Below are 24,870 nucleotides of genomic sequence, written 5' to 3'. Positions count from 1 at the left end.
TATTATAGGTGTACCCTAGTGTTTCAGGACAAGCTAAAAACACCGGTTTGGAAAATGGATTCATGTGTACCGTTATTATATACATTTTTCTACATTTTAACAACAAACAAGTACGGACCGCAGCTCTGATTGGTTGTTACCGGGAGCGGATGACTTTCTGCAAATGGCAAATAGGACACTGGAGGAGCCAAAGTTACTTGATTTTTTTCACAGATTATCTGTCTCATATACTACTGTCAGGACATAATGACAGGTTTAACAAATATGTAAAAAATATATTTTTACAAAAGTTCCCTACTGCAGCTTTAATAATTATTATATGATGCAGTCACACTTGTAGCAATATTTGTTAGTTATGTTTGTTGATTCAGGGTTAGCATCATCTAAGGTCCTCTGAGGGTCAGCATCATCTCTTCTCAGGTGTTCTGGATCCAGACTGGAGCTTGTGTAAATCCTAGTTACCATGGGATGTAAATCCTGTGGCAAAACATAGAAACAAATAGAGACATCATTAGCATAGCTTCTGTTCCAACAAAGTAAAAGTAATTATTTTAACCTAAGCTAAAGAATAAAAATGTGCATTTGATCAGATGCAACTACACTCACAATTAAAGATACATTATTCGAATACTTGGCGAAAGAGATGCGTTTTTAATCTAGATTTAAACAGAGAGAGTGTGTCTGAACCCCGAACATTATCAGGAAGGCTATTCCAGAGTTTGGGAGCCAAATGTGAAAAAGGCTCTGCCTCCTTTAGTGGACTTTTGTTATCCTAGGAACTACCAAAAGTCCAGCTTTTGTGACCTTAGGGAGCGTGATGGGTTGTAGCGTGGTAGAAGGCTAGTTAGGTACGCAGGAGCTAAACCATTTAGGGCCTTGTAGGTAAGTAATGATCATTTGTAACTGATATGGAACTTAATAGGTAGCCAGGGCAGAGACTGTAAAATTGGGGTAATATGATCATATTTTCTTGACCTGGTAAGGACTCTAACTGCTGCATTTTGGACTACCTGTAGCTTGTTTATTGACAAAGGAGGACAACCACCTAGAAGTGCATTACAATAGTCCAGTCTAGAGGTCATAAATGCATGAACTAGATTTTCTGCATCAGAAACACATGCTTTACACATGTTTCGTAGCTTGGCAATGTTTCTAAGATGGAAGAATGCTGTTTTTGTAACATGGGAAATATGATTTTCAAAAGACAAGTTGCTGTCTAATATAACACCAAGAGACATAAATTACAATGGATTATTACAAGTAATGTCAAAAGAAACGTAAACAATACTTCCTATATAAAAATATGTGAAAATACTATATTTGACTTTTGCACAGTACTGTATATAACAGGGGACAATGGCAAAACTGTATTTTACTTTGGTACTAGTATGTTGTGACAATTAAAACAAATGTTTGCTTTGTTGTTAGCATAGTGTATTGGTTAGCATACATTTACTAAAATTATTATTATAAATGTATTTATTTGCTTCAATTGACAGTCATGTTCTGATGAAGACAGTAGCAACACAAACAAGAATGATTTCAAAGAAACATTGGATCCTGACAAATGTGGTAAATACTTTTTCATTTTTATTTTAAATCTACTACATAATGTAATGTTGAAGATATAAATGTGTTCTGTTGCTAACACTCTCATATAAGTGAAATCCTAATAAAAAATTAACCCAACTATTTTTTCCTTGTTTTTACAGTCATTGGTAGTGTGCCTGATATTTCCAAAGAAGTTGTTTCAGCCATCTCCACTGTTGAAGTCCAGTGTCTCTCCAGTAATACCCCTTCCATCTCTGGTGGAGATGAAGTTATTTGGTGTATTGACACTAAAGATATTTGCACCAATGCACCACCCATCTCAGCTGACAACCTCACCATGTCTTCTGTTGCTGCTGCCATTACTATTGATGAGACTCCTACCTTGTCTAGTGGAACATCTGTCATCTCTAGTGGCTACACCAACATCTTTTCGATTGGTCCCACTATCAGTGGCACTGGACACACACCATGCTTCTCTGCTAGCAACACCTCTGAGGCATCCCATAGTCCCACCCAAACCAATGCACCCAGCACAACCTACAGGTACATGTTCTTTTTATACAGGATTGTCATGGTCAGGGTTTAACGTCAGTAGGCCTTGTTTACAATAACAATTAGTATTCTAACAATTTTGTTTTAGAATAGTCACTCAGCAGTAGACAATGTTATTATTACATCTAGGATGTTATTTGTCCTGTAGTAATGCAGCTATTTCTGTTAACATCATATATGTACTTAAACATTGTTCATTATAAAATATTGATATATTAATTTTTTTAGTACATACCTTGACCTATTTGAGAAAGAATACCTCTCTGATGACGCTGATCTCCAGGAAGCCATATCAAGGTCCTTAGAGTCCAGCACAAATGAGAGGTCAGTAGAAGATGTTATGTAGAAATGTTTAATTCTAATGTATCATAGCAATAGCTTAATTTTCTAGACTCATAGCAATAAACAGGCTACCACCTAAATGGTTCAGAAATATATTTATGTGTGCACAATGTTGTTTTTTTCTTTATCTCATATCAAATCTTTTCTGTGGTTATTGTTTCAGCAATATTTATAATATTGTTTTCATTTAATTGTTGTTTAAATCATGGTGTAAAAGTGTATAAAATATATAAAATAAAATATATAATTTTTGTATGTTTCATATAATGGGCGAGTTACCATTGTCATTTTTGTATTATTTTATTGTTTATTATTGTTTCAGTGATTCAAGGATGACTTTAGAGAGAATAATGGAGCAGATTGGTTCGAGAGTAAATAATGACAGCATTGTACGGTTCAATATCATAAGAAGAAATGTGTGGGATGGAACATCCAGAGCAATGGGCAGATCCAATTTTTCACCCGAGAAGAAGGTGGATGTTAAGTTTACTGATGACTATGGAACATCTGAGGGTGCTGTGGACAATGGAGGACCTACTCGGGAGTTTTTCCGACTCTGTCTACATGAAATCAAGGACAAAATTGGCATTTTTGAAGGACCATCTAATGCTAAAGTCCTCACATGCAACTCCAAAGGTACACTACTTATAAATTCATATTGATGTCAAGTAAAGGATTTATTTTGGATTCCTAAATATGTTGTACCTGAAATGATTTAGTAGGAAATGTAAGAATCTTCAAATGTTGTACTTACAATGACAATGATGTTTTAATTTCATTTGATAATAGCGATGAAAGACAATGCATACTTCTATGCTGGCCAGATCATGGCAATGTCAATTGCCCATGGGGGGCAGAGTCCATGTTTCCTGTCTGAACTTATGTATGAGTGTCTTCAAAAGGGCCCTGACAATGTAAAGGTCAAAACTGAAGATATTACTGATGAAGAAACAAAGTCACAGTTGCAGTCGGTAGGCATATTTTACTTTAATTATATTGTATTTTGATAAATTATTATTTTTGCATGCACTCATTAACATTGACGTTACAGCTAATAGTTGTATATCTTCATTCAAACAATGTTTTTTTTTTTGTATATATTTTTAGATCTTACAGGCCCAGACTGATTCACAACTACAAGATGCAGTTGAACAGGCTGCTAGCTTAATCAGTCTTGCTGGTCACAATGTACGCATAACACTGGAAAACAAACAGGAGACTGCTTTGGATCTGGCTCATTGGTATGTCCTTCAGCGGACCCGTGCACCATTTGAAAGGTATGTTTATATATGAACACATAATGTAATTGTACTTTGTCAGAAAAATTTAATATAGTTTAATGGCTGTAAAATAGCAGAAATACAAGAGATAGAAGAGGAAAGCATGTACAAAAAAAAGTTTTTGAGTTGCTAACAAAGTGTGCCTACAGTATAAGAAAATTTTATGATTGACCTCAACTTCCATTTTATAGTGCACCAGTACAGGTGGACATAATAATTCATTGTGGAACCTCATCTAATTAAAAATGAAAAATACTAGTGCTACATGTTTCAAATCACATAAACTACACATTACAGCGTGTTTCCTTTTTATTAGGTTCAGAGATGGCTTAACGTCTCTGGGTGTCCTAGATGCTCTCCAAAACTATCCTGTTCAGTCAAAGTGCCTTTTTGTGAAGGCTGAAAAGTCCTTAACCGCAAATGATGTGGAGAATCTCTTCCAAATCATTCATTCTGAAAGAGGGAGTAATGCATTTCAAGCAGAGTGCCGGACCCTGGCTTTCTGGCAAGACTATCTTCAGGATGCTGAAAGTAAGTTTAGTATTTCATACAGGTTTCAACGCAATCCGTTATTTTCAAAATTGTTTTTGGCTCCATCATAGTGGTACATGACAATGGTGGGAAAAATATATATTTATATTGCAATGTTTGAATTGGTGTTTATGTACTATAAATTCATTAATATAACATTTAAAGCTAATTTTGCCAAAAGTATTGGGTCATCCCCTTTCAATGAACAGGTATGACTTCTTTAGTAATATCCATGAGTGCAAATCTTAATATTAAAGTATAAAATGATATTGTAGGAAATTTTGTGCTTCTAATTTTATAGCAACAGTTTGGACAGGACCCTTTCTATTCTAACATGGCAATGCTTGTGTATAAGGCAAGGTTAAAAAAACACCACTGGTGTTTGGTGATGAGTTTTTGGCTCAAGGTCCACATTTAAAGTCACACCAGAGATGTTCAGCTGGGATTTGGAGTTAGCTTTATGCAGACCAGTCAAGTTCTTCCACACTGACTCAATCAATCATTTCTTTTTGAACCTTGCCTTATACACAGAGGCTTGGAGAAAGATTATTTGCTACAGTCTTCACCAACTCCTATCTTTTATTCTGCTAAATGGCTCTTTATACTCACCAGACTGTTGTTAGTGTTGCATGTGACATTATGAGCAACCCTTTCAAATATAACTACTCTTATAACAATTTTGCATTACTCCAGTGGTATCATTTAACATAGACATCTGGTACTCTTTTTTGTTGTTTTACAGTTGAAAACAATGTCTCTCTGGAGGATGTTCTTGTTTTCTTCACTGGATGTGACAGCATTCCAGCACTGGGTTTCTCTCCAAAGCCAAGACTTGAGTTCATTACCTGTTCCCGATTTCCAGTGGCCAATACTTGTGAAAATATTCTACGCATACCAGTTCATGCAGTGTACACTGCTTTCAGATCTGACATGGATTTTGCAATACGCAATTCACCAGGATTTGGAAGAGCGTGAGAGGTAATATTTTCAAGGCATGTAGAGCTTGAGTTATGTTAGATTGTTTATGCTATTGCTGTTATTTCACTATGTTATTCATTGATACCAACATTCTGTATTTACTGTAACAACAAATGAAAAAACAATAAAAGAAATTGAAGTTCTTCATTACATTTTAAGATGTATTTCAAGCTATATGTTCCAGTCTTCTAACCTGAACAGCCATGTTCCCCGGTTTCATTGTTATGACAGAATTGTTATTTCTTTATAGGCTGTGTATGGCTTTCTTTTAAATAAATGTTTTTCTGTTCTTACTTTTTGTGCACTGGCTTATATTTTTTTGTGTGTCTACAGTGGTGAGACTTGTGCATCCAAGACCTTTTAATGTAACATTTATTCTCATTTTATATAATATACTGTAGTTACAAAATTACACTACACAAAACTACATAAAATGAATGTATTTAATAACTTAAAATACAGGTTTCACCTTGAACAACAGGGTTATGTTACAACGTTTACAAGGATGCATCATATAATATACACTATTTATATGGTAATAATGTTCAATGGTTCATTGTGAAAGAAAAGTGTATTTTGTTTTTAAATCATAATTTTACATGCTAATGCCTTTTTCTGTCACCACAATAACTTCAATGTGATAAACATTACCAAAATTACTTCGCAGACTAAGTATTTATTTCAAGCAAGTTACATGCTGCGAAAAAAAGTTCTATTCCATGATTTCCATCGTCAGTCAAGGGATTTACTGTGATTAACTCAGGATGACACCGGCGATGATCATAAGGTCTTTGCACATGCGCAATATTGAGTGGTCCTTGATTTTCAGGAGGTTGGAGCATTCCAGCTGTCCAAAGTTGCAGTGGGGAGTGGCTTTCCATTGTCCTTAAACTATGGTGGTTCCACTGGCTTATAAACTCATCAACAGATCTGTTTATTCTTGGAAGGTAAACATGATGAAGGGCCATAATGTGAAGTGGGTTGTTGCTATCTAAAATGCCAACATTTTCCATGAAAAGGAAAAGATCTTTAAAATAAGCTGACACCACCCTGTTAAGTTCTGCCCACAATCTTTCGATGTGTTGATTATGAACACTACAACCAACCATAAAGCTTCCTCTGTTTGCCCCTCGATTCTCAATCATAAACCTTGCAACATCAATATTCTCACTACCTGCATCACCCCTGACATGTTGTGGGAGTCCAAACAGATCCACTGCATTTTGGAAAAGTTGCAAGGCAGTTGATGCTCTGTTGTCCGTGCAACATCTCAGGTAGGTAATACAGCGGCTATAGCCATCAACTCCACCGTGAAACACGAATCCCCATGGATTTAACTTGTGGTTTGTGTCAATATGCCTGAAATAAGGATTTTTTATATTATTATAAACCACATTGGATCAAAGTGTAACTTTTTTGTCTTTTTCTTGCCAAAAAGCTTTTGTGAAAAATAAATAAATAACACATTCTCAATAATGTTTTTCCTCCTTCCTGTTTATACATTTACTTTTTTTTATGTATCGGTATCTCACATTTTCTAAATTTTCTAAACTAAAATACTGTTTCTTACTGTATAACTATTAAGTAATTATTGAAGTAACAGCTGATCAGTAACTAATGTATTCTGTCATACCTCTTGCAGAACAGCAAATCAAGTTTCTACAATACATTTATATATGCAAATTATATAGGCAAATTTTGGTAATTCTGTATGTTTTCTGATGGTTTGCATCTTCTCTTCTCAGGTATTTGATTCTTCATTTAGGGTTGGATCCAGACTAAGGCTTCTGGAATTCCTAGTTATTATTATAGTTATTATTATCATTATTCTTATTCTTATAAACCACATCAAAGTTAAACTTTTTGGCTTTGTTGTCTTTTTCTTGCCAAAAAACTGTTGTTAGAAATATAAATAAATAATAATAATATAAATAATTTATTAATTAATCTAAATATCATGTTTTTTTTTTTTCATGCTTATACTTTTTTTTATGTTGCATTATCTCACTTTTTCATTTTGATTTTACAACAGCAGCAATCTTGCTTCATTAACCAGCTAGAGAGTAATTACAAATTTACAAAACACATACCACAATTGATTTGGGACAGAGACATTGTAGACCCTCCGTTGAATAGCCCTTCGTCCTCTTAAGACTCTTCCCACTGGATCTATGATTCTTAAACGCTCTCGCACTCGCCATCGCGGAACTCTGATCCCTCTTCCCCTCAAACTACCAGTGATGTATGTCTCTCCTGATCCAGGGGTTTGTTGAAGAACCTCAGTAATATGACGATCTAGATCATCATTTGAAATGTTTGTGAAAGTCCCATAGTCCACTAAACCAAGTTGTCTCCTGTGGTTGTACAGTGTTCGAATGTTTACAGACAACATTCGTGATATGGCCATCCAGCTAAATCCTAAGTCCCGCATGTGAATCAATAGAGCAGCTGATATGTTGTACCTCAAATGAGAAAAAAACAAAATAACAAAAATGTGCTAATTCACAAAGTGTTAATGCATAACTTGTATTAATTATTTTGTTTGCAACTTGCAAAGAGCCTAAAGTACAATCAATTATCATCACTCACCTCAGCCTTCCTCTCTGTGATGAAGAATGTGCACTTCTACCATGCACTTGTGTATCAGCTTCTTCCTGGAGGACTATTTCAGCCAACATTTCCCTAAGAGATTCATAAATTCCTTCGAGAATGATGCATAAGGTTCTTTCAGCAACATTTTGTTGAACATGACTGCCGATAACTGCTAAGAATGTTGCAAGGATGGAAATATGATCCTCGAGATGACGTGATGTAGACTCCAAATTGTTTATGTTGTTTGGAGTATGACCCACTCTTGCAAAAAAGTCTTGTAGCTCATGAAAGTATTGGAAAATTTCAGTGAATGACATTTTAAATGAATCACAATTCAAAAGGCTAAAACAAGCTACACATTATTCAGTGAGAATTGACAAATGTACACTTTCTTTTCACATATTCACACTTTCACATAAATTTAGACTTTTATTCTATATATTCAGGCATTCATTTTATATATTCAGAATTTCATTCTATATATTCAGACTTTCATTTTATATATTCAGACATTCATTCTATATATTCAGACTTTCATTCTATATATTCAGACATTCATTCTATATATTCAGACTTTCATTCTATATATTCAGATTTTCATTTTATATATTCAGACTTTCATTCTATATATTCAGACATTCATTTTATATATTCAGACTTTCATTCTATATATTCAGATTTTCATTTTATATATTCAGACATTAATTTTATATATTCAGACATTAATTTTATATATTCATACTTCCATTCTATATATTCAGAAATTCGTTTTATATATTCAGACTTTCATTTTATATATATTCAGAAATTTGTTTTATATATTCAGACTTTCATTCCATATATTCAGACTTTCATTATATATTCAGACTTTCATTCCATATATTCAGACTTTCATTTTATATATTCAGACTTTCATTATATATTCAGCTTTTCATTCTATATATATTCAAACTTTCATTCTATATATTCAGACTTCATATTATAAATATAATTATTTCCTGAACGGCTTGCCATAATATATATATATATATATATATATATATATATATATATATATATATATATACATATACATATACATACACATACATACATACATGTACAGTATACTACAGTAAATATTGACTAATTGAATATCAATTACCTATAAAAAAAAAAAAAAAAAAAGAAAAACAGAACATACATTTTTGTAAATGTGGTAATAGTGTCTGTTCAAAACAAAAATTTTCATGTTAACATAGCCTACCTTTTAGAGCTAGTTCACACTCACAATCTCTGATCACACTGGGTTGAACGGCTTCAGACTGTACCAGACAGGATACACTGACACACCCAAATTACAGGAATATTGCCAGTCATTAGAGAATAGACATTCAGACGGGCAGTTTATCTAGATGAACTACAGTTAAAGATGGTTTGACTATCAGCTACCCATAAGGCTTCAATCAGCTCTAGTGCGACCTGGTGGGAAAAAAAATGGGACTGCTAATTATATTTAAAACAATCTAAATCTTTATGGATTGTCTTGTTTTGAGTGCACATAACCATCAGAAAGTATTTAAATATATGAATGAAAGATTAGATGTGGAACATAGCATTGTTCAATGGTGAAATGTGTGTTGTCAAGACTGTTCTACATTGTGCACTCTATGTCAAAACTCTGTTGCTCATTCACTATTCAACAGCCTGCATGTTAATTAACTCATCAGGGTATAGGACTTGATGGAGTTCGGTGGCTCTGAATACAGATTCAAAGAGCCTGTTAATACACTCATTTAGTCAAATGAAACATGTTGAATATTGAAGCAATGTCAAAATTTATATTTACTCCAGGACTCAATATAACAGCAAATATTTTACTCGTAAACCTTTCATCTACATATTGCATACCATCTTTCACATGTTCTTACAATTGCTACACCAAAATAATGCAATGAACAATTTTTTTTCTCACTGAATACAGGTAACTTTAACCTGTCTATGCACCCTGAAGCATTAATGTAGAATTCAAATTATGTGTAGTATGCACATGCAGTATAATGTTACAACTATTTAAATAAGGCTTGACAGATCAGAATTTAGAGTTTTAACAATCTGTTTTATAAAACACAATCATAACCATAAAATGGTCTCAAACTAACCCCTCTTCTTCCCGTAAGAGTCTTTGTGTTTTGAGCAGTCGTCAGTGCCCTGGCTGCTGATCAGGGCTTGGAGGGGGTTATCTTCATTAGCTTGCCACTTGGCAGCTAATTGCTGGAGCAGGCGAAAACAAAAAGCTCGGTGTCCGTCCCTACATGCTCTGATTGCTGTGGGACAGGGGGAAGCAAAAGTCTGTGTGCCCCGAACAGAGGGCCTCACTCTGGCATGACTTGGCAGACGAGCCTCCTATCTAGTATGGATGTTTGTTTGGTTGTTTTTGGAGCTTTGGGTGAACAGGTCTAGGCCAGGGGCACTGAAATCAGTATGAAAGTTTATCCTTTTCTTTTTCAGACATACTAAATCCCTTAATTCAGGATGAAACAGTATCTCAGATAAGTGTTGTGGAATCCCTTTGGAATACCATGATGGTACATTTCTAGTTTTGCTTTAAGATCATTTGTTCCAGGTTTTCCACAGTTCTCATCAAATAATTTAGACGTTTAATCTAAACGGTTTTACACATCTTAGCGGTGAGGAAAATAAAGCAGCTTTATAATGAATCAATGAGATAGATTGTTTCCACTTATCAAGATCTGGCTTAAATTCAGGGTGAAAGCGGTCAGCAAATTTCTTTAGTAAAACATGTTCTGGTTCTTCTTCCTCACATGATTGAATCTCAGCAAGAAACATATTGCATTGTCTCTGATTTCAGTGACATGTTTTATTAAAACTTCTGTATCACCCCTGTCGTATCTCCCTTTGAACTGAACTTGATCCAATGGAAATGACTCAACTTATTGGACATCAGTTTACCTTATCTTCTTTGATCAACACTTTGATAGCCTTTGGCTGGCAGGTGAAACAATCAGATTGTTATTTTATATTAGATACGGGACATGCTGGATGGATTTGATATGTGTATAGACAAAAGGCAACAAGAGAAGGACTTAGTGTCCAGTAATTGAGATATGCCTAAGAAATAAATGCCATGGTGCGCCAAAGGGTTCGGCATCTCTTTATTTTCTTTTTGATGTGTTCAGCTATTGTCAGAGCTTGTGGTTGTGTTCTGTCCGCCCCAAAGGCATGATTTGTATGTGGAGTCAGGTGCTGTCACTCAGATGTGCAATGACCCCATCAGATGTCTATATTAAACAGAACACAGCTTCACAGTTCAGACTTGCAGAGTTATAAATTCAGATTTCTACGGTTACTGCTCAGCCAAACACTGCTTCTTTTCAGGTTCACGAATACAATCAAGATGGTACATAGTTTCTTTTGTGTTAAAGTACACATTGAGTCCAAACAGGTGAAAGCAGGATTAATTCTAATAGGTCTTGACAGGTAAGACAAAACAGACCACCTGTGAGACATTATTAGATAAAATGAATTAAAAAATAAAATAAAATAAAAAATAATAATAATAAAAACAATGCACATAAGACTCTTTGTTCTATACTATTTTATAAGAAAAAGAAAAAAAATAAGAAAAGCAGTAGTTTTCATCAGTTATATGAACATTTCTGTGTGCAGTCTAACTTCTTGCATCTCAAATGTATACATAGTCAAAACTGTGTTTTGAGATAAATTTAAATTCGAAGTAATAATGAAAAAAATATCTTTTTTTATTATTCTAGAAGTCATCAAAAAGTGCTGAAACCACACTATGGGCTGAAGAACAAGTGTGGGTTGTCCATTTGTTTCTGAAGCACTGCAGAAGTCCCTGATAACTACATGTAAGTGAGTAGGCACATCTAGTGGTTACACTGCAACGTTGCACTTTTGACTGCATAACCCAGGGGTGTCCTAACTCGGTCCTGGCGGGCCAGTGTCCTGCAGGGTTTAGCTCCAACTTGTCTTAACATGCCTGGAAGTTTCTAGTATGCCTAGAAAGAGCTTGATTATTTGGCTCAGGTTTGTTTAATTAGGGTTGGAGCTAAACTCTGCCAGACAGTGGCCCTCCACGACTGAGTTTGAGTACCCCTGGGCATAACCAGTTCAAATTGTTAAAGGAATGTTCTAGGTTAAATATATCTTAAGCTCTATATACAACATTTCTGAGATTCTGATAACTAAAACAATAAAAAATTCAATTTGTGTTACAAAGTTAGAACAAACATACAACTTCATGTAAACAACTAAAGTCTTTCCGCCAAACTACAGTGATTTAATAGTTAATGTAAAAGTGAGGGATAGGGACCATACAGTATGAGGTCCTACACTGTTTTTCAGGTGCTTGTCACCAATTATGGTTTAGCAAAGACAAAGTCGTAATGTTGTCTCAGCCGAATGATCAAAAAAACAGTATACAACCCATTCACTTAGTCATTTTATTTGCCATGCAGATGACCCAACACCTGTGAGGAGATAATGCTGACCCCTGCAAGGACCAGATGACAAGCACAGCTGACAAATTTTCTCTATTTTAATGGTTATGATCACACTTGTAATAATTGTTTTAATGAGCTTCTGCCTGAAATTAATTCATATTAGCTAACTGTATGATTATATTATCTTGAACTGTTCATTTGTGAAATGAACATTACTTGAACACTTTCACTTCTGTCAACAGATCACTTTAAATTGTAATGTAGACATGCATTTTCTGTAAAGCTGCTTTGAAACAATGGGTATTGTGAAAAGCGCTATACAAATAAATTTGAATTAAATTTTCAAAACCTTAATTATGGCATCAACGTCCATAATTTTCCACTGTAACTGAACTTGTAATTGTTTGTGGCATTCTTTTAAAATCGTTCATTTAATAATACAAAAATAAATATCCTAAAAAATTATAATTTAAAAATGTAATTTTGAGATTAGGGTGGAAGGTTCATATTTTAGTCTTTTAGTGATCCTGTCAGCCAGGTATTATCACTCTCATATAGAAATAGCTGATATCACTAAGAGTTAAACTTTAATGGATAATATGTAATATACAAAAGTCTAATGTTAGCCTTGAGTTCTCTAGAAAGATGTTTGAACACACCCAATGATAATACCACTGTGGGATGGAAATGTGCGTGTGTGTGCGTGGAAAAACCAGCAGATCCCCCGCCTCTGAGCGACCGAACTCACCCACTCTCCCGTTACCCGGAAGTATGCAGAATTCCCAAAGATGGCGGAACAAGGTCCGATGGCGATAGCTATGCGGCTAAGAAATCAGATGCAGAACGTGTACAAGCTCGACCCTTTAAGGAACGAGGTGAGTGATAGGGGCCAACATCGCTTTAGCGGCCCGTCTCTCGCCACGCGCTTCCCGCGCTAACTATAAACGCGCGTGAGAGGGGCGTTCTGTGTGGCGCGAAAGCCGAAAGATGGAGCGTGAGATGTTACTGCGTGTCTGCGCAGGCGTGAGTATTGCGAAGAATCAATCCACTGTGTTCTGGCGGTTGCGTTTTTGTTCTCCGTGGCGAGGTTTTTCTTGTCATACCTGTCCCAGTCGATTCTCTTGCGTTGTGGTTTTTCCCAACATTCAAAACGCGAATAAAATGAGTTGTTTTCCGCGCTCTTGCGGGAATATAACGGTGCTCGTTCACGTCGCGTGCTGCGCTGCCCCACATGTTTATTAATACACGTTGGCGAGTGAACAAGTGCATTTCTTATAATATGCAGCATGCTTATCGGCACCGCGTTGAACATGCGGGACAGAAGATGTATTTTGTACTGCAGAATTCAGTGATGGGATCTAATGTGACCCCTGTGATGATACGCTTGTCCTACCTTTTTATACCTGGAGATCGAGTCCTTGTTTTAACAAAGTGGCTTTCAATCCTGTTGACAGTAATTGTTATTTAGCTGGTAGTCGCGTATATACTGTCGTATATTTAGCCAATGGCAGGCTTGTTTGAAAATGACACCTGACTCGCTGAAAAGTAAATCGCGCGTCTGCTGCATCACAGTAAGTAGTGCGTGCATGTTAATAACAACAAATCTGTAATCCTTGCCTTTCCCATGTCAGAAGAGACACTGGGTGTAAATATACATATTTTACTTTTACAATTGAATCACTTTCTCTAGTTTATATGTAGTTTATAATAGTCCTGCTGTTTTACAACTGAAAAGTACAAAAATCAGCAGAATCTTTAAAATTGATGTCATAACATAGTTTTAGTTCAGTCTTATGTTATAATACAGGGCACTGCTGACACTGCATTTTGATGTCAATTATTTATATGTGTAGGCTTAGGCTAAACATAATTTGAACATATATCCAAGAGTTCTTCTCATCAAAAAAAAAAAAAAAAAAAAAAACCTATGTTTCAGCTATGATTTATAGTTTTACCAAACTGACTAAGTTTTGCACAATACGAAAGGTGGAAATGCCAAGGATAAACTCTTATTTACTCATTAAAACATTGCATAACAATAATGTATTTATATTGGGGGAAGTCGTGGCCACTGCTCTGGGTGTGTGTTCACTTTGGATGGGTAAAAATGAAGAGCACGAATTCTGAGTATGGGTCACCATACTTGAATTTATGTCACGTCACTTTCACTGTAGATATGCATTCATGGACTGCTCCAAAAACACCTGTATGTGAAAGACTGGTGATGTCATGCTAATGCAGAATGTCACAGTAATCTCAAATACCTGTTTGTTTTACAGGAAGAAGTTAAAATAAAGATAAAGGACCTAAATGAACACATTGTGTGCTACCTCTGTGCAGGATACTTTATCGATGCAACCACCATCACAGAATGCCTCCATACATGTAAGTGTTGTGTACTTGATCTCTCTCCTAATAACACACTCTTAAACCAACACAGAGTTACAGCATAGTTATCGTGTACCATATGCAGAAGAAATTCATAAGCCGTTTTGCTAAAATGAATACTCATTTTCATTCCACCGTGTCTCTGCAGTCTGTAAGAGTTGCATTGTGAAGTATCTCCAGACCAGCAAGTATTGTCCGATGTGTAACATCAAAATCCACGAAACGCAGCCTTTGCTGAATCTAAAGCTGGACAGAGTCATGCAAGACATCGTCTACAAACTAGTCCCAGGTTTACAAGAGAGTAAGTATAGTGCACAGGATCATATGATATTGAGTGTCCGTTTGTCTCCTGGTCAGTCATGGGTAAATATCCATCTGATCTTCTCAGGTGAAGACAAACGAATTAAAGAATTCTATCAGTCACGAGGTCTTGAAAGAATCATACAGCCATCTGGAGAAGGTAAGTGACACCATGTCGATAGATAGGGTGACCATCAAGCAATTTTTCCTGGACACGTCCTGACTAGGATTTCTATATTGTCTAAAGTATCCAGGTTTTGGCTTTGTTTTCCTGTTTTCATACTTGCTGAAGATACTTGCTACATAATTGACCAATCGTGGCTCCTGAGAAGGGGGGGGGGGCATCTACAGAGAGTGGTAAAAAAAGATGCAAACAAATGTACGTATTAGATGTGTTTGACTAGAATCAGCACTGCGCAGACCGATCCATGTATGACATGAAAGTTTCATAAGAGCGATTCGAAAGCATAAGGAGCCAACTGCTTTCACTGTACTGTGATGTTATACACCGATCGGTCACCGCGGCGCAAACAAAGCCAAAACTTGAATATTTTATGCAATATAGAAATCCTGACCAGGACATGTCCTGGGAAGAGGGCTGCTGTTAATTTGTTTTTTATTAAGATTATTATTAACTATGTTTTGGATTTGTTGTAGATTCAGTTCCAGATAATACAGGATTACCCTACACAAGTTTTGACCACTCCAAAGCTCATTTCTACAGATACGACGAGCAGGTCTCTCTATGTTTGGAGAGGCAAAGGTAGGAAGATAGCAGTGACGATTATGATTTCACAATGTTACTCTATTTCTGATCAAATAAATGCACACTCAGTGAGCACAAGAAACCTCTTTTAAAACTTTCAAAATGAGACCGACTCCAAGCTTTTGAACAGTTAGCGTATAGGTGCATTAAAAGCATCCTATCATAATTTTGACTTGTTTTTACAGCTCGTCATTTTCTGGGAAGGACAAAAATAAATTAACCCTTCAGGTAAGACAACAGCCGAAGAAGAAACATGAATGTACATTGATTCACTCTCAAGTAAACCTTCACATTGATTGCTTTTTATGTTAGAAGCACTGATAAATGTGTTACTGTTATATTATGTTCGTGCAGCAGAAATTTGTACGTTGTTCGGTCAGGGCTGAGGTACGACATCTGAGGAAAGTTTTATGTCATCGACTTAACGTGGAGAAACATCAGGTGTGACTTTTTTTTCCTTCTCTGTCATGCTTTCAGCCTACACATTTTCGGTTACCCTGTTTGTTTGTATTGTAGTTGCTGTACATACTATTTACCGAATAAACCTTCATTCATTCTTTAAGGAGCCATTGTTTTATAGTTAGGACCAGAAAGCCACATAGCTGTGCAGGATCTATATAACATTTATTCAGTTCAGTCATTCCTATTTTCCAAAAAAAAAAAAAAAAAAACTATATGCAATTGAAACCAGGTATACAATTCATTCAGTAAAGAAAATGGTACATATGAATGTGTTTTTCTGTAGGAAGTAGGAAACAAAGAATTCACCCATTTCCTGTTGCTGAAGTCTAACCTTGAGCTTAGAGCTGATTGGTCTGTTGTCAGTAAAGGTGACATGTAGAAATGCATGTATGATTTTTACATCCCAGTTAGGAGAATTTGATGTTCCATGGTAGAGAGAAAACAAAAAAAAATCAATGGTCAAATAGGATTTTTCAATGGTGAAATGTAATTAGCAAGATAGATTTAACACCAAACCTCTCATTGTTTTCATTTCCATCCTCCTGCCCTTTTTTCTTCTTTCTTCATTGTGTGCTCTTTGTTGCACTGCAGGTCCAGATGTTATTCAATAACGAATCTCTCCCAGATCACATGACCATGAAGCGTCTCTGGCTGTCTCACTGGTTTGGAAAGGTATCATAGTCTCAGCCGTCTCCAGCTAATTTCATACCACATTCTTTCACACTTTCAGCCCATTTGCTTTCCCTTTAGGTGGGATCGTCATTCCTTTAGCGATTTACTGTGCTGTTTTACTTACTGAAGGAATCTTCTAAGGGGAATCACTGGCAGAGATTTATTAGTACTAGGAAAAGCCATATGCCTGATGTCGCCTTGTGGTCTGAAAAATGCAATGGAAGTGCTATTCTCCATTTTGCTTCATGCGGTGTCTTGCTCTGGTTTGTGGGGCGTCAAAGTGTTGTGAGAATTGAGCAAGAGTGATTCCATGCCTCGTGTTTTTAAGTGCGGAAAACAGATGAAGCTCTGCCCAGAATCTCTGTTGTGTCAGTCATTAGCCTGTCAACCGGATGATACTTTGTTAAACCTTTCATTCATGTTCTAATGTTTTCTTCTTTGTCTCCTTTTAGGCACAACCACTGGTACTCCATTATGCTATAAAAGACAAACGGACAAGATAGAAATGTGTGAAAATATCAACTGGTGTAAATATTTTGTATTTCACATATTCTATTTTAATAGCTTTTTTGCATATAAACTTATTTTTTTGTTTTGTATTTTTGAAAAATAAATTAAGTGGAAAAAAATATATATTTGGTGCATTTTGTATTGTGTGTGTATTTTAAACTTAAATGACATGTGCAAGGTATTACAAATCATATGATCATTATATGAATACAAGTTATGATGACTATTCTTGTTAAAGTCAGAGAGTCTCTGTAATTTGTATCGAGAGCTCCAGTGTTTTTAGAAATGAACCACTAGGGTGCAGTGTTGGTCTTCAAGAGAGTCCCCTCACATTGACTCTGGGACTACATTACATGTAGTGCTCTGAAGACAGAACGGCTAATATCATTGCAGTATTAGTATAAAAACATGCATGTATCAACTAGGCTATATGTATAAAATACCATGGGAATTCCGATATAACAGTTGTGACTACAAAACGCTTAAAATGTCTCGAGGGAAGAAAAGTCATTTACACATAAAATATCCAAATATCAGATGTTCTATTAATCAATATAATTTTGGGAAATGCACGTGGGTTTTTTTTTTAATGGGCTACGTAAATTCCCGCTCATATTATTATTTAGCCGGTACATTTTGAATGTATGTCCACCTGCAGGTAATCAGAAATACAGCTTGACGTAAAATTTATTTGGAGGGTCAAATATGTAGACGTTACTTTGTAGCTTTTTGTTAACTAGACTAATTGTAGTAGCCTATCATCACAATATATTTTACGAATAGTAGGCTTTTTTTACTTATTTATTTTATTTTTTTTACCCCTTTTGTAAAGCATTAAATATAGAATGTTAGGCTTTAAAACAAAAGACTCTGCTCTGCTTTTATCGAATATTTTTAAGAAATAAATATAGTATAGCCTACATTTTTCACAATTATTTTATATAACATTAAACGTTCAGGCTACATAGATTTTTTATAGGCTTATATCCTAAGCATTTAACAATTATAGGCTAGTTAAGAAAACGCAAATTGGCTATCATAGGCCTATACTATTTAAGAAAACGAAATAAAATATACGTCATCTAGATATGCCACTATTGTATTATTATTATTTATTTTATTTATTTATTTATTTTATTTTTTTGCGATTCCAGAAAAAAAAAAAAAAAAAAAAACTTGTAGCCTACAAGATAAACTATAAAATGTAAAAGTTTTCCAATTTAAAAACAGATTTAAGCGCATGAATGGCTAAATGTTAATTTTATTCGTTTTTTTTCTTTATAATAGCTAATCTTAAACCTATTTTAGCGAATCTAGAAGAGGATTATGATGATAATAATAATAATAATAGCCTATTGTTAATTAACATTATATATTAATAAACTAGCCTAGAGGCTACGTTTCTGTAAACAAATTCTAAAGCGTTATTATTATTATTGTTATTATTATTATTATTATTATTAATACTCCTGGCATTCGTTTTTCAAATGGTTTTCACATGCATTATTATCCTAAAACCTTAAATGAAAACAGAGTATCTGTCCTTGTAAACCCGGTAACAAAAGGCTACTTTTACCGCCTTTTACATGAATGAAATGTTTCCCTTTATAGGCCTACATTTTTTCAGAAATTGTATTTAACAAGCTGACCACTGAACCACTGATCTATCGTGCTGGGGACATTTCAGAGCTGTTAACGGGATTGGATGTTTGCTCGAATATTTTCACATCATACAATCCTGTCTTTCAGTCGTCATAATCCAACCGCATTCATATATATACCTTCAAATTCCAGTCATCTCGACTCTCAGTAGTAACCCGAGCATTTAGAGCTTTTGTGCGGACTTCAATCGCAGTAGAAATCGCGAAACAGCACGAGAATGAGCCGCTGAGAACACCGGCTCTCTGGCGAGTCTTCCCACAAAGCGCTCATAAAAATCTACTTGACTTTTCAACCCCAGCTATTCCAAGCGATTAGGCCAATTGTACTTCCATCTTCTCGCTGCCCCAAAACAGCTGCCTTGATCTGCTCACAACTGGCACAAATGGACGGAGAGAAACTCGGCAGACCAGGATGCAGCGATCCTCCCCATTTCCACCGGCTTCCTTTTGAGATTTATTCATTAGGAGCCGCATGCAAATCATCTGCTATTCATGGGCGTTTTTAACACACGGACACAGATGTGGGGTATTATTTGGGCTCGACCGACTGAAACTGTTAATGCGCACTCAAAGGAGGGTAAACCGAATCAATCATGTTGACTAGTTTGTGTAAGAGAAGATTCATGAACCATATGGCGCGAGGAGAAAGGCAAGCTTTATGTTGTCCTCGTGACAATGTGAGATGGGGGACCTTGTTCAATTGTCCCAATTAAGCTTCAAGCACTTAACACACAAACACTCTTCTTAACATACACAATGAAGCGATGTGTAAAAGTGCTCTGCCTCTCTCAGCTGTTTAACTGCACGAGTGTGCCATAAAATCATTTGCATAAAATAAAACATTTTATGCAAGGCACCTTCGTGACAATTAAGCCAATAAAATACCAAAATTAAATTTTAGGGCTGCCTTAAATATTTAGGTAGTCCTCAACTTTTTCATCCACTTTGAATGTAATTATCGATGAATACAATTGGGCAAAAAAAGAGAGAGAGGGAGACTTATTTGTTTGTTTCTTTCTTCTTCTTTATTTTATTTTATTTATTTTTAATTGATGGGGGGGAAAAGTGAATTTCTTTCTAGTGTATTTCCTATATCCATAGATTTATAGGGAACTTTATGATAACTTATAATTCAGCTCAGCAATTCATGATTAAATTCTGACTCGAGGTAAAGAAACATTGTAAAATTACATATACCCTTTATTTACATAAATGAGGATTAAATAGAATGTTACAATAAATTTAAAAGTTTGATGCATAATAACTTGTTTTGTATATATATATATATATATATATATATATATATATATATATATATATATATATATATATATATATATACACACACACACACACACACACACACACACACACACACACACAACCTTGCCCTTGCATTGTTTTGGACATTTATTTATTTATTTTATTTTATTTGTTAATAATGCCAGTAGGAATTGTGCCAGAAACTGGGATATATAATGTAAAAGTTTGGAAAATGAGTCTTGACAATTACAATGTATAAACAAGACTGAATAAATTTGCTTCTGGTGACTTTTGAAATTATTTATAAATATAAAATTCTATTCAGCAGAGAATTTAATTGAAAATCACTTTTGGCATAGAATTTCTACAGCGGTCATAAATGTGTTGAACGGTGTAAACAATTGCACACGTTTCCTTCTAAAATCAAGAAATAAAGCTTAAACTGTACAAACACATGTTGCAGTCTTGATACTGTACCATTTATCTCTAACCAATTCTCAGATCTTATGAAAGCGTATTCCTTAAACCATGTATTCGATCTGGACATCAGAGCGTAGAGGTCCTTTCAATAAATTAAAAATAAGGGAGACAGAAAACTTTACTTGCATTTCAAGTTCTTCCGCAGAGTCCGTGCAAAAGTTGTGAAAAATGCCCTTCTCTGAAAACAAGGGCCTGCTTTTAATCGTCCACCTCAATTTCCTCATCCTCTTCTGAGAACTCGTCTGTGGTTTGGCCTCTGGACGAAGACGGGGACTGTGGGAAGGCTCTTGGGGAAAGGCTGGGAGAAATGGGCCCTGATCCACCGTGAGCGTCTTCCATGTCCTCCATGGTCACCAGTTTCTGCAATGCCTGTGGTGGGATTTTCTTAAGAGACTCCACGTCCGCCTTCATCTCCTCCAGGTCTCTCTTGAGCTTGGCCCTTCGGTTCTGGAACCAGGTGATGACCTGTGCATTGGTCAGTCCCAGCTGCTGTGCAATCTGGTCTCTGTCGGCCGGTGACAGGTATTTCTGGTACAAAAAGCGTTTTTCCAGCTCGTAGATCTGGTGGTTGGTGAAGGCCGTGCGGGACTTCCTTCGTTTTTTGGAGGCCTGTCTTTGGCCGAAGGCGTTGAGATGTTCACGACCTTTAAATTGAAAGAAAGGAGAGTTGATTTCGAACACATGACAGAAATAATGCAGGCAGCGTGTGTGGGTCACAATTCACAATAACTTAAATCATTAAGACATTCCTAAACAGTATAAAGCTAAAGCTCATTCAGTAACATGAAATATTAATATAGTAAAATGCATAAAGTTTAATTCCCCATTATTTAAATGCACATTGACCAATGATTTGTGAAGCATTCTTCTTGAAGGTTATTTGGAAGCTCTTCACTGGTCTTATTTTTGGCTGCATATGGTTCTTGAGTTGCTATTTGGTTCGCTGGAGATTAAAAAGTCTTTAATGTTACAGGTTTTTTAGATCAGTGTTATGGTTTCTTGGATCTTTCAAGCACCATAACATATTGTATATGTTTATTTTGTTTTTGTAGAAGTTGAAAAAGTTCTCCTTTTGAATTATGCTGCAACATGCTGTTTGGTTCAAATCTGAACCTTTATTTTTAAGAGTGTGCACACTGTTGTGTTATGTGATAGTCTGCAGTTGTTCATTCCAGCTGCATAACAGCTGTTCTTGAAAAGAGTGGGAGAAACTTTCCAAAACATCTGACCTACTGATTGCCAAGTAAATTCGAAATATTTGATGTGTTAATCAAGCAGCCTATCAGGCCACAGAGCTGGCCTCAATCTTATTACAGACGACCTTAACCGTTAGCGTGACCCACTAAGACAGTTCTGCAATGTCAACATGAACGTCACGATCGAGGACTGTTTCAGTAAATGTGTCAAATGTGAACATGAACGCTTTGCATCTCTTTAACTTTCTTGTAAATGCACGATGCGTTATATCACGTTAAGATGCATTTCTGAAAACAAATGCAACTCAAAAGCACATAAAATGAGAATTATTATTGCTTGATTTTTTTTTTCTTGACCATCGGAAGAACTTTACATTTTTAGAGGGTTAGGGGAAAATCCTGAAATAATGACAGTCACACTCGAGAGATCGCTATGGACATTTAACTGAGAAAAAATAAAAAAATAAATAACAGGAGAAATGTTATACCATATCTTAAAATGCGTGTATCAGAACTACGCGGTAATGAAAAAAGCTGTATATATATATATATATATATATATATATATATATATATATATATATATATATATATATATATTAACAAGTAATAAATATTTATAAAGCGATTATTGATTTTATATATGCATATACAAATATGCATTCGACATCAGTTCAAATCAGAATCAGTCCTAAGGCTTCAGTAATAAAAGTGTCACTACTTCAGTTTGTGCATTTAAAATTCGAAGTTAAATTAGTAAACAGTTAGAAAGATTAATTTGTAAAATCCGAACGAAAAACTACAACCATTTGAAAAAAAAAAGTCTAAACATTTTAGCCTACCTTCTGCAGCTTGTATAACGCTGACTTCCAGCCCCTTAAATGTTTTGCTCGCGAGCTCTTCCAGAGCGCACAACGGCGAGGACGGAGCGCTGATCCCGTTCCGAGACGCGCTGGAGCCGGTCACTTTCTGCAGCATGCGAGGAGGGCACAGACTACCGACGGACTTCTTGACGGAGGGTTTATTTAAGATATCCTCGATGCTGAACGGGGTGAGAGGCTTGTTGGAGTTGGCCGGGGGTGGGAGTTGGTCTAAGGGACCCCGTCGCCTCTCCTCGACGCTGGACTGCAAAACGGAGCCTGCCTTCATGTCTTTAGAGCTGGAGGTCATCTCAGTCCCAAGAAACTATCTCGAATAGAAGTCACCTAGTTCGCTTAAACTTGTTTATACATACAAAAGCCTTGTCTTTTCCTTTTTTCTTTAAACAGAATCGTTGTTCTTCCTCAGTCTGAAGTGGCTCTCCAAAAGCACCATGCTTCAGGCGTCACATCCACCCGAACTTTAGTCCTCATATGCAGCTCCAGTCTTCTCTGAGCTGCTCCATGAATATCTTCAGCATGTCTAGCCGTGTCTCAAGGAGGCACAAAACAGCAAGCAATCGCTAACGAGTTCTTGTTGATTGCTTTTGTGAAGTTCAATTAGAGAAACACTACACTACTTGCTGACCTGCTGCTCCGTCTTAAAGGGCCAGACCACACTAATGAATTGGACCCAGAATAGGAGGAGTTTCCCCTTGAAGTTTAAAGAGAGGGGAGATGGCTCGGGATGTTTATGCATCTGTTGATGCATCCCACTCCCACTTAGGGCAAACCACGTGCTCCACGCATATACCTCCCTGAAAAGAGAGAGTGCTCTCATTAACACCGATACTCGCATTCTCTCTATGTCAACGTGTATGCGGAATATATCTTCAGTTTAAGAATAATGACACAAATGTGTAGTGTAAAACACAAATAAATAAATAAATAAAACAATAAAATAAGAATTAAACAAGGCATCAATTAACATGTAGAATTCAAGAGTCGTCCATATTGGAACAACCTTCTGAAAGACTAATTACTGCATGATTATTGCAGTTTTGGAGGCTGTTATGACAGCATGATTTTCTCACACCTCGTGTATTCTGTTGACATCTGAACACATTAGATCAGAATGCAAGGCATGCAATTGTTTTGGACTAATATATATATATATATATATATATATATATATATATATATATATATATATATATATATATATATATATATATATATATATATATATATATATATATATATATATATATATACTTTTGCACAACAAACTACATCGTAAAATATGCTCAGATGTGGATAATTAAGTATCATATAAACTATATGTATATAGTGTATTTAAGTAGTTTTATGTAGTTTTTAACAATTTTGATTTTGCCAATCACAGCGATTTTTTTTAAAGCAGTCTTTTAAATGCATACATTTTGCTGGGACATCAATTCATCAATTCTTAATCTAGCAGAAATATAGAAAATATATAATATTCTGCGTATTAAAGCATTAAAGCAGGATATTAACAGTGCACTTTGTTTTAAAGGGTGATTGGTCTTAGGATTTCTTCATAGTAATATTCTACATGTTGTATACAAATATGAGAAGGTTTAAATTAAAACTGAGGACCAACATAAAATATGTCAGTGATATTTTTTCGTCAGGACAGCACAGTGCCAATTCTATGAATTTGTGAAAATGCACGTGGGTAAAGAGCAGAAAGCAGGGGACTTACAGCAGTGCTGTTCTGCGCCGCTCAGCATCGGACATTATTTCAGATGTGGGACACTGGAGAAACGCAGTCATTCTCCTATGAAGAAACAGGTAAGAAATCGTGTTTTTGCTTTAGGAAAACATGAAATAGAAGAGAGCTGTGGCTGGTGATTCTTAACATGAAGAAATTGATCAACAAAATAAAATATTTTTTATTCCCCAAACGTGTTTGCCCCGCACTTCGAGATTTCAATGCTACATTGATTTAAGCTATTATGCGATATATATATATATATATATA

At 35.6% G+C, this 24,870-nt stretch overlaps 4 protein-coding genes across 7 annotated transcripts; 2 read left to right on the top strand and 2 right to left on the bottom strand.

Annotated features, from left to right (window-relative positions):
* Window positions 1-3,044: 3,044 nt before the first annotated feature.
* LOC113098053 (G2/M phase-specific E3 ubiquitin-protein ligase-like) lies at window positions 3,045-5,485 on the top strand. The gene is made up of 5 exons (XM_026263027.1): window positions 3,045-3,081; window positions 3,235-3,416; window positions 3,553-3,722; window positions 4,042-4,256; window positions 4,999-5,485. Exons 2-5 carry the CDS (start codon window positions 3,237-3,239, stop codon window positions 5,229-5,231), a joined length of 798 nt encoding a protein of 265 aa, XP_026118812.1. The 5' UTR covers window positions 3,045-3,081; window positions 3,235-3,236; the 3' UTR covers window positions 5,232-5,485.
* A 503-nt stretch (window positions 5,486-5,988) lies between these two features.
* LOC113098050 (uncharacterized) lies at window positions 5,989-7,687 on the bottom strand. The gene is made up of 3 exons (XM_026263021.1): window positions 7,325-7,687; window positions 6,341-6,593; window positions 5,989-6,081 (listed from the first exon to the last, which is right to left on the bottom strand). Exons 1-3 carry the CDS (start codon window positions 7,663-7,665, stop codon window positions 5,989-5,991), a joined length of 687 nt encoding a protein of 228 aa, XP_026118806.1. The 5' UTR covers window positions 7,666-7,687.
* Window positions 7,688-12,989: 5,302 nt separating this feature from the next.
* LOC113098052 (polycomb group RING finger protein 1) lies at window positions 12,990-17,497 on the top strand. 4 transcript variants are annotated; one of them, XM_026263024.1, is made up of 9 exons: window positions 12,990-13,167; window positions 14,572-14,677; window positions 14,829-14,981; window positions 15,069-15,140; window positions 15,635-15,743; window positions 15,932-15,974; window positions 16,101-16,187; window positions 16,800-16,880; window positions 17,333-17,497. In XM_026263024.1, exons 1-9 carry the CDS (start codon window positions 13,081-13,083, stop codon window positions 17,381-17,383), a joined length of 789 nt encoding a protein of 262 aa, XP_026118809.1. In that variant the 5' UTR covers window positions 12,990-13,080; the 3' UTR covers window positions 17,384-17,497. The 4 variants fall into 4 exon arrangements, with proteins under 4 accessions (XP_026118809.1, XP_026118810.1, XP_026118808.1 ...); XM_026263025.1 differs by having other exon boundaries at window positions 12,992-13,167; window positions 15,638-15,743; XM_026263023.1 differs by having other exon boundaries at window positions 13,032-13,167; window positions 15,638-15,743; window positions 16,104-16,187.
* A 2,951-nt stretch (window positions 17,498-20,448) lies between these two features.
* On the bottom strand, window positions 20,449-23,571 carry LOC113098056 (transcription factor LBX1-like). Its single transcript, XM_026263030.1, has 2 exons — window positions 22,833-23,571; window positions 20,449-21,438 (listed from the first exon to the last, which is right to left on the bottom strand). Exons 1-2 carry the CDS (start codon window positions 23,158-23,160, stop codon window positions 20,993-20,995), a joined length of 774 nt encoding a protein of 257 aa, XP_026118815.1. The 5' UTR covers window positions 23,161-23,571; the 3' UTR covers window positions 20,449-20,992.
* Between the last annotated feature and the right edge of the window lie 1,299 nt (window positions 23,572-24,870).

This window comes from Carassius auratus, unplaced genomic scaffold (genome assembly GCF_003368295.1).
Source record: "Carassius auratus strain Wakin unplaced genomic scaffold, ASM336829v1 scaf_tig00216406, whole genome shotgun sequence".
Classification (NCBI taxonomy): domain Eukaryota; kingdom Metazoa; phylum Chordata; class Actinopteri; order Cypriniformes; family Cyprinidae; genus Carassius; species Carassius auratus.
Note: the sequence above shows the minus strand (reverse complement) of the source record. Positions and strands in the feature narration are given on the sequence as shown.

What these genes read in the sequence shown, in the direction of transcription:
- LOC113098052 (XM_026263024.1), top strand. Translation starts at nt 13,081, where the DNA reads ATGGCGGAACAAGGTCCGATGGCGATAGCTATGCGGCTAAGAAATCAG. An exon ending in CACAGAATGCCTCCATACAT is followed by an intron (nt 14,678 to 14,828) that starts GTAAGTGTTGTG and finishes GTGTCTCTGCAG; the next exon opens with TCTGTAAGAGTTGCATTGTG. An exon ending in CTATGTTTGGAGAGGCAAAG is followed by an intron (nt 15,744 to 15,931) that starts GTAGGAAGATAG and finishes TTGTTTTTACAG; the next exon opens with CTCGTCATTTTCTGGGAAGG.
- LOC113098053 (XM_026263027.1), top strand. Translation starts at nt 3,237, where the DNA reads ATGAAAGACAATGCATACTTCTATGCTGGCCAGATCATGGCAATGTCA. An exon ending in CAAAGTCACAGTTGCAGTCG is followed by an intron (nt 3,417 to 3,552) that starts GTAGGCATATTT and finishes ATATATTTTTAG; the next exon opens with ATCTTACAGGCCCAGACTGA. An exon ending in ACCCGTGCACCATTTGAAAG is followed by an intron (nt 3,723 to 4,041) that starts GTATGTTTATAT and finishes CCTTTTTATTAG; the next exon opens with GTTCAGAGATGGCTTAACGT.
- LOC113098050 (XM_026263021.1), bottom strand. Translation starts at nt 7,665, where the DNA reads ATGCGGGACTTAGGATTTAGCTGGATGGCCATATCACGAATGTTGTCT. An exon ending in TCTGTCCCAAATCAATTGTG is followed by an intron (nt 6,594 to 7,324) that starts GTATGTGTTTTG and finishes TCCTTATTTCAG; the next exon opens with GCATATTGACACAAACCACA. An exon ending in CAAACAGAGGAAGCTTTATG is followed by an intron (nt 6,082 to 6,340) that starts GTTGGTTGTAGT and finishes AACTTTGGACAG; the next exon opens with CTGGAATGCTCCAACCTCCT.
- LOC113098056 (XM_026263030.1), bottom strand. Translation starts at nt 23,160, where the DNA reads ATGACCTCCAGCTCTAAAGACATGAAGGCAGGCTCCGTTTTGCAGTCC. An exon ending in CGTTATACAAGCTGCAGAAG is followed by an intron (nt 21,439 to 22,832) that starts GTAGGCTAAAAT and finishes TTCAATTTAAAG; the next exon opens with GTCGTGAACATCTCAACGCC.